This window comes from Caenorhabditis briggsae (genome assembly GCF_000004555.2).
Source record: "Caenorhabditis briggsae complete genome, chrI, whole genome shotgun sequence".
Classification (NCBI taxonomy): Eukaryota; Metazoa; Nematoda; class Chromadorea; order Rhabditida; family Rhabditidae; genus Caenorhabditis; species Caenorhabditis briggsae.
This window is the reverse complement of record NC_013489.2, coordinates 3078605-3091501: the sequence shown is the minus strand read 5'-3', so window position 1 is coordinate 3091501 and position 12897 is coordinate 3078605. Positions and strand designations below refer to the sequence as shown.

At 36.1% G+C, this 12897-nt stretch overlaps 4 protein-coding genes across 4 annotated transcripts in view; 1 reads left to right on the top strand and 3 right to left on the bottom strand.

Annotated features, from left to right (window-relative positions):
* Positions 1 to 3: 3 nt before the first annotated feature.
* Positions 4 to 4836, bottom strand: Cbr-col-52 (the record flags this gene model as incomplete). Its single annotated transcript, XM_002638983.1, has 6 exons — positions 4 to 156; positions 2370 to 2449; positions 2503 to 2922; positions 3373 to 3476; positions 4407 to 4584; positions 4743 to 4836. 6 exons carry the CDS (start codon positions 4834 to 4836, stop codon positions 4 to 6), a joined length of 1029 nt encoding a protein of 342 aa, XP_002639029.1.
* Positions 4837 to 9376: 4540 nt separating this feature from the next.
* Positions 9377 to 9714, top strand: CBG22277 (the record flags this gene model as incomplete). Its single annotated transcript, XM_002638982.1, has 3 exons — positions 9377 to 9425; positions 9480 to 9566; positions 9611 to 9714. The coding sequence occupies 3 exons, from the start codon at positions 9377 to 9379 to the stop codon at positions 9712 to 9714; spliced, it is 240 nt and encodes a 79-aa protein (XP_002639028.1).
* A 230-nt stretch (positions 9715 to 9944) lies between these two features.
* CBG22276 lies at positions 9945 to 11549 on the bottom strand (the record flags this gene model as incomplete). Its single annotated transcript, XM_045242370.1, has 3 exons — positions 9945 to 10125; positions 11156 to 11327; positions 11387 to 11549. 3 exons carry the CDS (start codon positions 11547 to 11549, stop codon positions 9945 to 9947), a joined length of 516 nt encoding a protein of 171 aa, XP_045097533.1.
* Positions 11550 to 12105: 556 nt separating this feature from the next.
* Positions 12106 to 12897, bottom strand: part of CBG22275 — a gene marked incomplete at both ends in the record, with an annotated part of 3012 nt that continues 2220 nt past the window's right edge. Inside the window, one exon of the mRNA XM_045242363.1 lies at positions 12106 to 12353. Coding sequence (XP_045097532.1) covers positions 12106 to 12353 — 248 coding nt within the window. The remainder of the gene's footprint in view (positions 12354 to 12897) is intronic.

Below are 12897 nucleotides of genomic sequence, written 5' to 3'. Positions count from 1 at the left end.
CGATTACTGAACCGATTTGAGCAAACAGTGGACCAGAAAAAAGGGGCGGAGCTTTTGTTGTGGTTCGTGGTCCCAAAAAGGGGGCGGAGCCTTGGCTTGGAGGATACTGTAGCTTCTGGGAGATTCGAGGTTTTTTTGGAATTTTGAAAAAAAAATCTGAAAATCTGAAATTTTTAATTTTTTGAACTTTTGAAATTTTGTGTTTTGAGTTCAAAAATTTCAATTCCCCCCAAATCCAAAATTTCTAGGTCACATAGAAAACTAGAACTTTTTATCTCTATAATTTAGGAATTATAGAGTACTTGACTTCCAGAATTTAAAAAATCCAAAATTTCAGAACTCCAAATTTCCAAATTCAAGGCTTCCTAAATTTTAGAATCTCCGAATTCCAGAATCACAAGAATCCAAAATTCCGAAACTGCAGAATTCCAGAATTATGAAATTTAAATATTCCAAAATTCTAGAATTCCAGAACTCCAAAGTCATTGAATTTCAAAATTCCATTATTCCAAAATTCCAAAAATCAATTTTCAATTTCCGAGAATTCCAGAAATTCAAAACTCCGGAATTCCAGTTTTTCAATAATTCAATATTCAAAAAATTCAAACTTCCAGAATTTCGAAATGGCAGAATTTTCAGAGTTTCAAAGTTCCAGAATCTCAAAATTCTGAATTTTGAAATTAAAAATTTGAGAATTGCAAAAATGTCTGAATTCCTGAATTCCAGAAATCCAGATTTCAAGTATTTGAAAATTTCAGAATTCCGGAGTCTCTAAATTTTAATATTCCCAGAATCCAGGATTTAAAAATTCAAAAAATCCTAAATTTCAGAATTTAAAATCTTAAATTCCAATATTTCAGAATTCCAGAACTCCAAAATAACAGAATTTCAAAATTAAAAACATCCAAAATTTTCAACTTTCGATTTCCGAAAATTCCGGAATTTCAAAATTCAAAAATTCCAAAATTTAAAAAAAAGCCAATTTTCAGAATAATTCCAGAATTCCAAATTTCGAAACTCCAGATATCCGGCATTCAAATCATCTCAATTTTCTCGTTTTCTCTCTCTCTCTCTCTCTCTCTCTCTCTCTCTCTCTCTCTCTCTCTCTCTTTTTCCCCTCACTTATCCAAATTTTCTCCTAATTTCCGTTAAAACAACGCGTCATATTGTCTTCTTCTTCTTCCCCTAAAAGATACACTTGACATCTCATTCCCTAAGTGTTTTGCCATCCATCTCTATCTCTCTCCCTTTTCGCGGATTACTGTAAATTAGCACAACATGTGCAATCACACCAAATTGTGTCACCAAAAACAAATCAAATAGAAAACATTTATTCGATTAAAAATCCGGATAGAATCAAATGTATCTTCTCGGAATTCGCGGAGTAGGACACTCGCAGTAGTTTCCATCCCGTCCGGGACGACCCTTTCGACCAGTCTGAAAATTTTAAGCGACTACAAAAGCACCTTAAAATAATCTAATTTGCCTGAAATTTTAAATTTACATTAAACAGATCTAGAGCTTCAATTTTGTAGTTGACAGCTTTTTTGTAAAAATGCGCTCTAGCGAAATATGCTGCCTGGACGTTTGTTTGCCTTCACCGTGCGCAGACGCACCGCATCTCGTCAGAGCGCATTTGCACAGAAAAGTTGTCAGCTATAAAAATTCGAAATCTTAAAATTCCGAAATCCCAGAATACCTAAATTTCAGACATCCAGAATTCGAAAGTTCCTGAATTTCCACTTTAAAAAAAATCAGTATTCCAGAATTACAGAATTATTGATATTCAAAATCTAGAGCTTCAATTTTGTAGATGACAATTTTTTTTACAAATGCGCTCTATCGAGATACGGATACGCCACGTGGAAGTTTGCATACTTTCAGCGCGCCCCGGTGCCGACCTCCTGTGGTATATGCGCGCTGTAACTTGACATATCCCGCTAGACTACATTTGCACGAAATAGTTAACTTTAGAATTCCTAAATTCCAAAACTCTTAAATTCCAAAGTTCCAAAATTTCGGAATTTCAAAATCACAGACTTTTTTAATTTTCGGATTATTTGAGTGACTACAAAAGCACTTTGAAATAATCTAATTTGTCTGAATTTTCAAACATACATCAAACAAATCTATAGCTTCAATTTTGTAGTTGACAGCTTTTTTGTACAAATGCGCTCTAGCGAGATGTGCCAATTGGAAGTTTGCTTAGCGCGCACTTTCGTTTTAGTGGTGTATCTCGTCAGAGCGCATTTGCAAAAAAAACTTGTCAACTAAAAAAAATTAGCTCTTAATTTGCTGAACATATTCTAAAGAATTCAAAAGAATCTGACAATTCCTTTATACTTTCGTAGGCATTAAAGGAAACTTACCTTCCCAGTGTCTCCAGGTTTTCCATTCAATCCATCTCTACCAGAAAGTCCAACAGGACCAACAAGGCCAGTGTTGTAAACTAAAACATTTTTTCTAGACCATCAAATATAGAAAATCAAGGCCACAACCTACCAAAGCCTGCAGGTCCCTGTGCTCCTTGATATCCTTCTCTTCCTGGTGGACCAAGTGGACCAGGGGGATTAATAAATCTATTAGAATCTCTTCCAGGAGGTCCTATAGGTCCAGGTGGACCTGGAAATCCAGGATATCCAGGAACTCCTATTGATCCCATTAGTCCAATAGATCCAATCACTGCTTTCATTGATATTCCTTTCTTTCCATTCTTCCCTTTTCGACCCATTTCTCCTTTCTTTCCACGTTTTCCCGGTTTCCCTGCAGGACATTTGATACAACCTCCAGCCACAGCTACACTGATTCCTGATGATCCATCGGTTCCATCGATACCTGGTTCTCCTGGTTCTCCGTCTCTCCCAGCTTTTCCTTGGGGTCCTTGTGGTCCAGGTGGACAGTTTTGCGACTTTTCTTGGCAGTCTGAAAAATTGCTCTATTTAGAATAGTGTAATTTTAGCAACCTTTTAGACAGATTTCCTTTTTTCTCTCTCCTTCTCCGATGTGTTCTGAATCTGAAACAAAATGGCACAAAGTTACTTTGATTCAAAATATTTCAGTTCCTAGGAAAGCTATCAGACAGTGGTCAATTAGTAAAATATGTAAAATAAAATTTTCAACATTTTATCTGTTAACAACTTTTTGATATCTTTTACAAGTATCGAGAAAAGTTGGGCCAAAGTATCGTAACCACTTAAATAGAATGTCTCAAGTACCGTTAGCTTTAAGCCTATATATCTCATTTCCTGTTGAAGATGTCGAAAAGTTGTCAACTAATAAAATATTGGAAATTTCATTTTACACATTTTACTAATTGACAACTTTTTTGTATCTCTTAAGATAGCCTAGGTAATATGAGCTGGAGAGACCTACTGTAGCGCTTCGCCCGTTTCAGATGACTCAATTCCCTCCAAGCCTCATTGGATGCATACTGCAAATGCGCTCTATTGGGCTTTTCAAACCAAAAGTTTGTCTCACTGAAAACTCGAAGATCTCAATTTCGATTGTTTTCTGCATTGCCTGAATTTCATGAAAAATTTTAAGAAAATAAAAAGCGAATAATAGAAATACTGAAGAGAATCCCAAAATGTATGCAGAGAGAATTTTGGTTTTTTCGGACATTTTCTGAAGATAACGGGATGGGAAATGCATTTATTTGGGTTATATATGGTAATTAGCGGGTACTTGATGTACTACATACAGAAAAGAACCAGTTGGTTGAAAAGGGAAAGGAAAGGGAAGAGAGTGGATCATCACAGAATATATAGATACGCCCAAGAACAAGAAAAATATAGAAAAAAGTGTGCTCTATTGATAATTATCTCTCCTTTGCAGATTTTATCAATAGAGTGCACTTTCTCGACTACTTTGTAAACAAATTGGTAAACGTTGTGATCATTGTGGTTACGAATGCATAAGTGTAGGCAACAAGTGCAGTGATCATTTGAGGAGTTGCTGAGATGCGTCTAGAAATTGGGGAAGATCGAATTAGGGCACGAGAGGGTTGTTGTTGAATGGAAATTGAAGTTTGAGACGGAATTGTGATTATTGGGACACCAATACTTTCAGTGGAAACGCGACGTTGGGCATTGGTTATGCTGAAAGACGATTTATTTTTGAGTTTGTCTGCATTCTGGCGTAGCGGTGTTTACGTTTGTCGGCTTCACAATTGTTTCTACTTTATAACCGACACGCACCAGTCTGCTACTGTTGCCTGTATGGCGTAGTAGTAAACGCCTCCATTTTGGAAATGACACTTTTTGGTTCGATCTTTCCCTCTTCATATTCTTTTTTTGGCTTTTGTTTTTTTTTCTTCATGTTAATGTTCAGAAAACGGTCTTGGGAATAAAAATTTCAAATTTTTGGAAAAAATTTTCTTCAAAAAAAAAAATCAAAAAATTCCTTACCTAAAAATGGGCGGTACAACAATGTTATGGCTATTTTTACTTGTGGAACTTCTCGTCGTAATATCCCCATCCTCATTGAAAACTGCTTTTTTGGGTTTTGATCTATTTTTGGGAATTTCGCGTTCCGAAATTTCAGGAATCGTTTCGAGTGGAGGCGGTTGGGAAACAACAGACATGTCTGAAAAAATTTCAATGTTTTTCTAGCAGCTGCTTTATAAAAGTTAGAGATTTAGAGAAACAAATTTTAGCCAAAAAAGATTTATTGAAGTCATCAGTGATTGATTCATCACAAAACTTATCAAAATTTCAAAACTTTCAAATTTCAAGCACATTTACTTGGATAGATAATCGATGTTGATGGTCCTGTATCGACACGCGGAGTCACTTCAAGCCCCTCTTCGATTCTTGTCATTCGAATGAGTTCGGTCATTGGGTGGAGTTTGCTGCAAACTGTTTCTCACTATCAGCAGGTTATCGAAAGCGCCCGATTGGCTATATTGTCGAATTAAAAAAAGTGGGACCTGAGAATTTGAAAGGCGCAGTTTTTTTTTTATCTACAAAAAAGTGCGGCAAAAACGTAATCAGTGGTCCACATAATCATTGTTCCACCCTGAAGTTTTACTTGAAGACCTATTTAGGTCAAGTTTCATGAAAAGGTGTCAACATGAAAGTTGTAACCCTTCTTGAGAAATGGCACCTCGAAAAATTCGGAGTCGACTGCGTGACCCAGAAAAATTTCCTGACCGAAATTCCGAAAAACACGTTTTTTCCCATCCACAAAATCATTGTTCCACTCTCAAAATCACGCTTTTTGGGGAAATTAGGTAGAGAAAATTCTGTTGATAAATTACAAAATTTTGGAAAGAAGATCAGCTGTGTAGAATTTTTTGCTTAAAAAGATGAGAGACAAACAAAAAACTGAAAATTAGTTATCTCTGAGTCCTCAATGCATGTGGATAGTCTGAAAGTTGGAGTGTCTATCGAAAGATACCGGTTATCAGTAATTTGTTGACCAACTTGGCTCAAAATATCAATTTCTTGGTTTTTTGAGTTCATCCATAATCTGATACTCTTTGTCAGTTTAATTAAGAAGTTCCCGACTTTTTTCGGTTGAATTGAAGTCAAGTGAACATAAAGTCTATGTGGCAAGTATGATGAGATAATGTTTGAGCAGCTCTGAAAGTCTCGCGATCTTGTGAAAAGGGAAATGAAATGAAAATGAATTTGTGATTACGGTGTCGACGCCAGAATGTTCAAATTCCTTGTCTCAGGTCGTAGCAACAATCAACGGTAACCATTACTCTTGCTACAGAGAGTTTCAATCACCCTTCCGATGATACTGTCACCAACAACATGCCTACCTAATGTATCAATACCTAAAAACACTTTTATGAATGAGTACTCATCCCTAAATCGAGAAGATCTGCAAAGTGGCTCAAAGAAAACCACTTTCAAATGTTCACACAACATAAACCTGCTAGAAAATGAATGGGCGTTGATGGTTCATATGCTTTACAAAACTAACAAACACTATCAGATTATGGATGAACTCAAAAAACCAAGAAATTGATATTTCGAGCCAAGTTGGTCAACAAATTACTGATAACCGGTATCTTTCGATAGGCACTCCAACTTCCAGTCTATCCACATGCATTGAGGACTCAGAGATAACTAATTTTCAGTTTTTTGTTTGTTTCTCATCTTTTTAAGCAAAAAAATTCTACACAGCTGATCTTCTTTCCAAAATTTTGTAATTTATCAAATTTATCAGGATTTTCTCTACCTAATTTCCCCAAAAAGCGTGATTTTGAGAGTGGAACAATGATTTTGTGGATGGGAAAAAACGTGTTTTTCGGAATTTCGGTCAGGAAATTTTTCTGGGTCACGCAGTCGACTCTGAATTTTTCGAGGTACCATGTCTCAAGAAGGGCTACAACTTTCATGTTGACACCTTTTCATGAAACTTGACCTAAATAGGTGTTCCAGTAAAACTTCAGGGTGGAACAATGATTATGTGGACCACTGTATTTCAGACTTTCGCCTCGTTCGAGCTACTTTCGCAATTGAGTTCGGTTTTTCGATGAAAAACGGATTCTAGAGATGCTAGCAATCATTTTCATACCAAGAAATCTACATTTTGTCCAGAAAATCCCACTGAACTCACATAAATAAGTTTCGTTTACTACTGTAGTGATTTTGAGGCAAGGCCTCAAAAATTGACCGGGAAGCCGCCCGCGAATTTTTCCAGGTCCCACTTTTTTTAATTCGAAACTAGAAACGAGTGCCCCTATATTAATAACGAGACTAGCCAACTGGTTGTGTTTTGCGCCACCGTTCAAGAGGCCGCGGGTTCGAGCCCACCCTAGAGCAAACTAGTCCTTGATCCTTTTTGCAAGTTTACCTGTCATTAGTCCTCGATGTGCGTGCAGTTTCAAAAAGTTCCAAGTTGATTTCCGAGAGAGTGTCCGGTGCCAATTGAATCGGAATAGTTGGTGCAGGTGAAGTGGGACGGATTGCCACGTGTGGGACCATTAGATGGGGTTGGCCGTTGACTTTGATTTCGATAGGCTCTAGATGCGAGTTGTTCGGTGGGTTTGTCGTTTGTTGAGATGACGAAGACCTTCGGAATACTCGAGAGCAACAGCATATGGAGGATGTTCCGTTGGGGGACATCCTATGCGCCTATAAACTAAACAAAATTTTTTAAGAAGTGGGAGAAGAAAAAGAAGAAGGAGAGGGGTGAAATGAGAACCTAACCAGGTTAGGAGCCGCCGTTTTTACATATGTACATGTCACACATTTTCTCTCGTTTCTCTATTTTTCGGTTTCTGGGGCAACCGCTGGAGAGATTTCCTTCTTCTTCTTTTCCTGGGTAAAAGAGGGAATAAGAAAAAAAATAGAAGTTGATCATTGATAACATATATACATACAAATTAGCGAGCTATAAACTACGCATGACTGAATGTGAAAATTTCAGATTTTGGTTTCTTGGACACTTTCAAAGTTTTTGAAAGCATTTTCAAGGGGCAGGAGGGATAAGGATACAAAAAATGTTTCAGAAAATACAAAAGTTATCGGATTACTGGACCCTGAACAAGCTTCAAACAAAGTGTGCTGCATTGAAAATTCAAAAGATCGAATTTTAGGATTACTGTAATTTTCGAAATTTAAAAAAAGATAGTTCTAGATTTTCTCATTTATAACCCACTTTTCCAAAAACTTAAATTTCAGAAAATACAAAAATATTAGGATTACTGTAGTCAAATTTAGTACAAAGTGTGCTCCATTGAAAATTTAAAAACAAACGAATTTTAGGATTACTGTAGTTTTGGAAATGTTTATATGGTTTTTGGATTTTCTGACTGAAAATCGATATGTTGTACGTTTTCAGAGCATTTACAGAGAAAAATCTGAAAATGTGTAAATTCTAGAGAATTTATTTCAAATGCGAATTTTCCAATTTTTCAAAAAAATTCAAGAAAAATACAGTAATCCGAAAAAGATAAGGGTACAAAAAAGCCAGAAAACACAAAAATCATAGGATTACTGTACTCCTAACAAGTGTGCTCCATTGAAAATTCAAAAGGTCGAATTTTAGGATTACTGTAGTTTTGGAAATGTTTGCATTTGGTTTTTGGATTTTCTGCAAAACAGAAATTTCAGAAAATACAAAAAATATTGGATTACGGTACTTTGAACAAGTTTAATACAATGTGTGTTCCCTTGAAAGTGAAAAACAATTGATTAAGGATTACTGTAGTTTTGGAAATGTTTTATATGGTTTTTGATTCTCTGACTAGAACCCTACTACTGTATTTCTAAATTTTTCAGAAAAAATTCAGAAAATACAAAAAATAAATTTTCAGAGCTAGAAGTGTAGATCTGAAAACGTAGAAAAAGTCTTCCAAATTTGACTTTTCAATTTTTCAAAAAAATTCAAGAAAAATACAGTAATCCGAAAAATAAAGATACAAAAAGTCAGGATTACTGTAGTTTGAACCAGTTCTCTACAAAGTGTGATCTATTCAGGATTACTGTAGTTTGGAAACGTTTCGATTTGATTCTTGGATTTCCAATTTTGCAATTTTAAGAAATATAAGGAAAATACAGTAATCCGAAAAAATCTGTGATCTTTTTTTCAATTATTGGACTGCAAAACTCAAGTTTGTTTTTTACTACTTTTCCAAAATCTACAGTATCCGTCACCCTGCAAAAATTGAAATTTCAAAAAATCCTTGTAAAAACTTCTTTAAAGCGAAAATTTGGACTCAAAAAAAAACTGAAATCAATATTGAAATATAATGTTCCGTTATCATTATAGTTTGTTCTTCTTTTTCTGTCAAAAACTGTCAATTATTCTGTTCCTTGTATCGGGTTGAAAAAAAACGGGAGTTTATGTGATAAAATACGCTTTATTATCACTCATTCTTTGACACACTTTTTGCGGTTGCTTTGTGTGGTGCGCTCCATTGAACCGTCGGCGGGAGTTTGAAATTTCCGAATTTTGAGAAAAAATCGAATTCCCGCGCTGAAATCTGAAAAAATTCAAAATTCTTTCGAAGTTCCCGCGCAAGTTCAGAGTTTTCTAGGTCATCAGTTGAAAATTGTCTGAAATCGAGAGAAAAATTAAATGTTTTCCGATTTTTTCAAACTTTTTTTCCGATTTTTTTTTCGGTTTTTTTTTTCGATGTCTTCGAATTTTTTTCTAGAATTTTCTAAAAATTGCCTTTATTTTCAAACTCCCTCTGTTTCCCAATTTTCAACTTTGGTCCGTCCTTTTTTGCAACACGTGCATTTTTACGAAATTCCCCCCCAAACAATTTTCTGGCTCCGCCCACTTTTTTTGCTCTGAATGAGCAATTATGTTGGCAACGGACAATAGCTAGGACTCTTAGCGACCAAGACGAGAATTTTTCATTCTTTTCAAAAAGTCAGAAGCCCATTTTCCTGTTTATTTGCTCCTGGAAAAAATGAAGAACTACAGAATTTTCGCATTTTTGCTACTCGTACTGATTTTGGGTGAGTTAAATGCACTCTAATGAGAATTTTGTTAGCAGCAGAGCGCTTTTTCAGAGACCGCCGCCGAGTCGCCGGCTGAACCAGCAGCGACAGCTGCTGCCGAATCGAAACCCGACGTCGTTATCAAATTGATAAAGCGAGGTGATAACAAATTCATGATTTGTGATTAAAATTGAAATTTGCAGGCGCCGCTCAGCGGCTCGAAGACAGTTCCAATGAGGAGATGGCTAGAGAGAAGAGACGCAGCAGCAGTAAGAAGAATAAGGGACGAAAAGTTGGAAAGAAATAAATGTTTTCGCAAATTCATTGTTTTTAAAATATGTCAAATTAAAGAATATACATAATAAAGATAATAAATAATAATAATTTTGAAATTCCAGAATTCGAAATTTGAAAATTCCAGAATGTCACATTTTCAAGTTCCAAAAACCTGAAATTCCAGAATTTCTGAATCCCACAATTCCAAAAATCGAATACAATATGAATCAATCAAACAATAAATCAATCAACAATAATAATTTATTGAATTCCTTCGAGAAGTTTTGTGATCCTTTTGAGTACTATCGGCTGGTCACAATAGAGATTTGCCACGTGGTAGGGGGCTTCGAAGCGAACACATTGACCGATGATCCATGTGCCGTTTGGATTCTCGACGACGTCGAGGTGATGGGATTTTAGGTAGTTGACCACTTTGAGGCATCTGGAAATGAAGGATTTTCGAGATTCAGGCTATTTTTGAACTGAAATTTGCAATTTTCGCAATAGAGCGAGTTTATGGAAATTCTGAAATTACAGAATTTCAGAACACAAATTTACCAAAATTTCCAGAATTTCAAAATCGCAAAATTTTTTAAATTCTGGAACTTTGGATTTTTGAAATTCCAAAAATCCAAAATTACAGAATTCCGAAATTCTGAATTTTCAAATGTCCAAAAACTACAGAAAACTACAGAATTCCAGATTTACCGAAATTTCCAAAATTACAGAATTTCGAATTACCTAAATTACAGAATTTCATATTGTCCAAAAAATCTGAAATTCTAGTATTTCTGAATCCTACAATTGCAAAAATTCCAAATTTCCAGAATTCGAAAATTCAAAATTTCGGAATCCAGAATTCCGAAAGTTCTGAAATTTTGGAAATTTGAAATTCCAGAACTCCAGAATCCCATATTTCCAAAAATGACATGTTTCGAAATTCCAGAACACCAAAAATTCAAAAGTTCCAAATTTTCGGAAATCCAAAGTTTCTAATTTCCAGATTCCCAGAATCCCACAAACCCAAAAATCTGAAATTCCAAAATTCCGAAAATTCTGAAAATCCAGAATTTCTAAATTCTAAAATTCCAGAATTCCGAAAATCCCAAAATTTACAGATTCTGAAATCCCAAGCTTCCAAGATTACAGAATACCAAAATTCTAAAGCTCAAAAATTTCGGAACTCCAAATTGCCGAAATCCTAAAATTCCAAACATCCAATATTTCAAAATCTCAAATTCCAAAACTTTGGAATTCCATAATTTCAAAATTTCATCTCTTCAAATTTCCAAAAACCTGAAATTCCGGAATTCCTGAATCCCACAATTTCAGAATTCCTTAATCTCACAATTCCAATATTCCAAAATTTCATATTCAGATTTTTAAATTTCTAGTGTTGTCAAGTGCGCTCTACTGATATAATATTCTAAACGTCTCATTGACGTCAAACGTGTGAAAATAAAAAAGAAGACGTCAATAATTCACACCTCTTCTGAATATCCTCATCCGACTCGTTGGCTCCGCCCACTTCCTCCGCAAAATATCGATCGATTTCTTCATTGATTTCCTGGGTCGGCTCGCTAATCGATTCGACGGATTTCACAGAGCAACTGGGAATCCATTCGATTGTTTCGATTGTGCCGTCTGAAAATGCGCTCTATTGAGAAAATTCGTTTTATGTCATTATAGCGCAATTTAGGTACTTTTTTCTTCAATTTTCGCAAGAACCAACGCCTGGCAAACTGGATCTCGAGTCATCAATCGCCCAGAAGTCGTTGCATCTTTTCTAGAGTCCCCTGTATCCAGCACGACTCGAATTTCATGACCCAGAAGGTCGTAGGCCTGGTGGTCCGATAGTTTCGACATATTTCTTCTGAAAAATGAAAAAAAAAACTGGAAAAGATAAAGAAAAAGAATAAGAGAATAAAGGTAGTTAAATCAGGGAGCCACAATTGAGCAAAAAATTAATTAATTTAAAAAAATCATTGCATATAATTATTATGTCACAATCAACCCCCAGAATTTTTTTGTTCAATTGAAAATCACAAATTACGGTTAGGCCACAACCAATACGACAAGAATTGAATTAGCACAGCAAAAAGAACCAGTCTTCAGGTATAGATAGAAAGGCAAGGGGGATGATTAAGGCTTTCATTCGGTCAGGAAAGCCGACCGACCGACCACCGACCGAGCCGACCGTCTTCGTGCACTTGCGCGTCAACGTGTTTACATACGCAGCACTGTATTTTACGACAAACTACAGACAAATTTAAATAGCCGTTTTGATGAGCAAAGGCACGAAATCGGTCAGCTCGGACCGCTGCCGGTCGGCGGCCGGCGATTTTCAACCGACCGAAACGGAAGCCTTAAGGATAATAATACAAAAGAAAATTGGAATTTTTCAATAAATATACATATACAATTAGCGTTCTTGATGGAGTTGATGCATTAGCAGAAGATCCTCTTGCGATGGCTCGTAGATTCGTCCCAATATGATTTTGTCCTTGAACAATTTGGCAAAAAGGAGATAGTTGGCGAACATGAGAAGCACAAACGTCACAATGTGCTGCCAGTCATTGGTGAGGACCAGCATCCAGAATTGGATGAAGATTAGGCGAATTCGAAAGTGCACATTGTGTTGATGAGGTAGTGCGGCTTTTGGAGCACTTTCTGGAAGGAAAATTTTTTTAATTTTGAAGTGCTGGCCTAACTTTTGCAAGTTGGGTTTTCTAGGCCGCCACTTCAAAATGACCTAGAAATGGCCTAACATGACCCTGGTATGTTTTTTAGGTCATTTTGAAGTGGCGGCCTAGACTCCCCTTCTTGCTGTAGTAAGGCCTGTCATATGGGAACCACTGGATCGTTTTAACCAAAGATAGAAACAGTAAAAAGACCAAGTACTTCCTGATCTCAAATACTAAGCTATCACACTCCCCTCCCTGTAATCAGTTTAAGGTCTATGAAGGTTCCTAGGAAAAAAAAAGTTACAGATGAAACAACAAGATGGACAAGTTCAAGGATGACCTTCTCCATCTACCCATAAGTCTTGTCTGTCACCAGGTAGAGACAGAAAGATCTGTAAGTTGAGGAGAGATCTATACCAAGCCACTGCTCTTAGCTTACAAGGGTTAATTGCTTGGAGCTAACTAGAACATGATGTGTAGAAAGGCGCTTAACATAATGGAGACAACACTGAACTTCAAATCAGAACACC